We start from the raw sequence: 3735 nt of genomic DNA, 5'->3' as shown, positions 1-3735 counted from the left end.
AAAAAAAATTCATGAAAACCTGTAACACTTTTGGTACAGAAATCTAGACCTCAGTGTAACGCCCAGGTGGTTAATGACTTTTTCTTGTTTTCCAACACTTTGTTTAGGGACAAAATGGATGTTGCCATTGTCAATACATCCAGGTACAGGGAGCATCACCATTTTTTTTATCAATCCCAGACAAACATGCAATACTTCAGAGCTTTTATAAATGTTCCTTTCCCAGTAAAGTTTGTCTGAGAGATGAGCCATTTTACAGTTCTAAAACATTGCATGCTTCCCCGAGATAATATAATTGACTTGGCATATACATCTGTCTTGCATTAAGTAATAGTATGTTAATGGTCTACTAAAGACACTGAAGGCTGCTGGCAACAAAATAAAAATTGACATACCTTTAATGGGGGGATAGAAGGTGTCACTGATGGTTGAGATGGGTATTGTGGCATGGAGGGATTTACTGCTGGGGCCTGAGGATAACTAGGAGTTGGTTGCTGGCCTGGATATGTTGCTGGTGGCTGACCTGGTACAGGCATTGGTGGCTGTCCTGGGACTGGAGATGGTTGTCCTGGGTATCCTGTGTTAAATCCAGGCATTCCAGGCTGTGGTGCACCTCCTGGAGCAGGATACATGCCAAAGCCCGGTGCCTGAGGCTGCTGTGGTGCCCCATATCCGCCTCCTGGTGCTTGGGGATATCCGCCTCCTGGTGCTTGGGGGTAGCCGCCTCCTGGTGCTTGGGGGTAGCCGCCTCCTGGTGCTTGGGGGTAGCCGCCTCCTGGTGCTTGGGGGTAGCCTCCCCCTGGTGCTTGGGGGTAGCCTCCCCCTGGTGCTTGGGGGTAGCCGACGCCAGGAGCAGGAGGATATCCAGCTTGAGGTGGGTTCATTCCTCCAAACCCAGCTGGTGGAAAGCTTGACCCAGCCTGTAATGAAAAGAAGTGAATTTTATGTTGAAAAACAAAAGCATGTTGACACTGACATTAGGATACACCATAATACAGGATACCATAAAACAGAGGAACTTGCTGTTATAGTGCATAGAGAAAATACTGGTTTATCCTTGATGACCTTTCTTTAATGTAAAAAATAGTACAGGATCTGAAAATGAATTGGCACATCATTGTTAAGGTCTAAAACCATAAAGTAGCTTACATTAGATCATATCAGTTCTGCTACAAGGTGATAAGAGGTGCACTTACCATATACTGCTGTGGGTTGTATTGCTGGGAGAAGCCTGTTGCATCCAGTCCAATGGGAGGAGGGTTACTGGGTACTCCCCAGGGGTTGTCACCTGCCATATGCAAATGGACATAGAAAAAATAGAAAACACTGACTATACAAACAGCTTTCATAAATATTTAAATGTGTATGAAAACAGCTACACTACATTAGTACAAAAATATATTCCTCCTATTTATCACTGGAGATAATTTATTTGTTCTATTGCCAAGTATTTGATGAAACCATAACCTACATTGCCATCATACTAGCATGGGGAAGAGATGTTTATTTACTACAGAGCAAATAATAGGAGATTGTAGCTGCAACACCATGTTCATCATGAACAGTATCTTTGGAGAGACTTATTTTCCAAAAGCAATCTTAAGTATTGAGACTGCAACTGGACACCACCATCCTGGATGTGATGTCAACAGCCCCAGCAGATACAGATTAAAGCTGTGACGGGAGTGACTATTTAAAATACTCTTAATAAGAGTATTCTATATACTACATAAAAAGCTTATGTAGGATGGTAAAGGGAGGTGCAGAGGAGCTGGGCCAGTGCAAACATCAGAAACACACAGAAAAGAGTAAAGGACTCATATTCAAAAAAGGTAATAATGAATTGACCTTTTTAAAACTGTCCCATTTTACGCTACAAGCCAAAAAAAACGGCAGTGACAAGATCTTTTTAGTTTCCTCCAAAAATTTGATCTTTTTAGCCAAGAGTAAGGACTAGTACAGGCCCCCAACCTCAAGTCAATGGGCTCACAACATATGCTGTTCCAGATGACCCAGCTAAAACATACTGAGCAGAGAATTCTGTGGATGGAGCTTTACCTCAATGATATAGCACAGACATGCACACCCACTTCAAAACAGATTAGAAAATGCATTCATCATCTTCCAAAAGAAAACCCTCTACACCTATTACACAGTAAATATATACAGTAAAATATGTGAAGTTTAATGCCATACCTGTGGGGATAGGGGGAAACGCAGCCATTTGAGGATATCCAGGATAACTCATGGTTTTAGAGATTGTGATTCAGCACCTAAAGAGGGAACAGCAATATTACTTACAATTAAAGATTAAAAAAACTCCAGCTAAAGCCAAATTTTAACAAGCCAATTTCTCAAAGCAATCACATTTATTAGTATTGTCTTTAAAACTGAACTTTTAAATTCAAAAGTGCCTTTTAGCTTTGCACATTGTCATACAGACTAAAGATCTCGTTTGTCTCCTAGTTTCTTGTTACCATACTAAGCTCACTGCCTACTTCCTGTGAACTTCAAGTCCCACCTACTCATGTAGACACATGGCTTCTCATATAAAGCAGGAAAACAAATTCTGACACCTTGCCTTCTCCTCTATTTTTGATATCACATCTGACTGACTTTCCACCTGGGTAAATTAGAGGAAATAGCGTTAATGCAATTTGACCCGCGAAACAAAGCAAATTTAGCCTGTGAAACAGATATCCGGTTCATGACTTTGCTTCTATACATTGTTCGTATTCACTGATCAGCTTGATGGCTATTGCAATTCATCTTGTTGTTTTTTTTGGGGATCAGCCAATAATTTTCTGTTGGTGTTAAGATCAGTGTAGATTTTACCAGTTACAAGTTGGTTAACATTACTTTAATTTCAGTTATGCTTTGTGTATTTGTTATATTTACACATACATTTAGTAAAAACATAGCTATAAGTCTTCACTAACTCCTTCTAATTACATTGCTAGGTTGTACACGCAGGCAAAAACTGCATTTGCCTTTTCCACCACCCCAACATCTGGTGGTCATGAAAGTTTATTTTTCCTTTGGTGCTCAGTGGAGAAATCCTTTACAATGGTAGTCAGTAAAGTGATCACTTACACTGGTGGTCAGTAGAGTAAACCTTTGCAATGGCGTTTAGTAAAGTGTTCCACTGCATTGGTGGTCATTTAAGTGCCCTTTTGAAAGATTCTATAAAATGCCCCCTTACATCAGTAGTCAGTTAAGTGCCTCCCTAGGTAAATATGGTCTGTACCCTTAGACCAACAAAGCTGCATACAACAGTCCATGTCCATAAAGTCTATTAAATCTGGCTTTGTGTATGTTCATGTTCAAGAACAAACTTCTATGAATTCCTTTTATTTTATCTACACAGGCACCATATAGTACTGGGAAATCCAGATTTATTTTGTAACAAGAACAAGCAGGGAGCACCAATAAGTGGCCAGTTCTAATAAAGGTGGTTCCAGGACACAGCTGAAGCTACAATCAAGTTTCCTGGTTTTGTTAGCAAGATAGAGAAAGATCAGCCTCTCCTCTTAGCTCTGCTCTAAAAAAGCCTGAGGTGCCTGTGGGCCTAATACACTTAGGGAGTGATCACTATGAAAATAGCTGCAGCAGCTGCCAAGAACGCCCCACTCCCACACACGCAAGCTTTGCAAACATACAAGCACTCAGTCTACCTAGTAACTAGCACCAAGCAACACCATACCTCCAAACTTTTCTAGAAAATGAAAATAGCAC

The 3735-nt window shown here is 40.7% G+C and overlaps 1 protein-coding gene across 1 annotated transcript in view; it reads right to left on the bottom strand.

Moving 5' to 3' along the window:
• ANXA11 (annexin A11) overlaps nt 1–3735 on the bottom strand; it is a 28074-nt gene that overhangs the window by 13149 nt on the left and 11190 nt on the right. The window contains exons 2-4 of the mRNA XM_072425024.1: nt 2197–2273; nt 1197–1288; nt 396–920 (exon numbers count right to left, since the gene is read on the bottom strand). Of these exons, the coding sequence (XP_072281125.1) occupies nt 396–920; nt 1197–1288; nt 2197–2248 (669 nt within the window). The 5' untranslated portion in view covers nt 2249–2273. The remainder of the gene's footprint in view (nt 1–395; nt 921–1196; nt 1289–2196; nt 2274–3735) is intronic.

The sequence above is a fragment of the Pyxicephalus adspersus genome, chromosome 10 (genome assembly GCF_032062135.1).
Source record: "Pyxicephalus adspersus chromosome 10, UCB_Pads_2.0, whole genome shotgun sequence".
NCBI lineage: Eukaryota > Metazoa > Chordata > Amphibia > Anura > Pyxicephalidae > Pyxicephalus > Pyxicephalus adspersus.
Note: the sequence above shows the minus strand (reverse complement) of the source record. Positions and strands in the feature narration are given on the sequence as shown.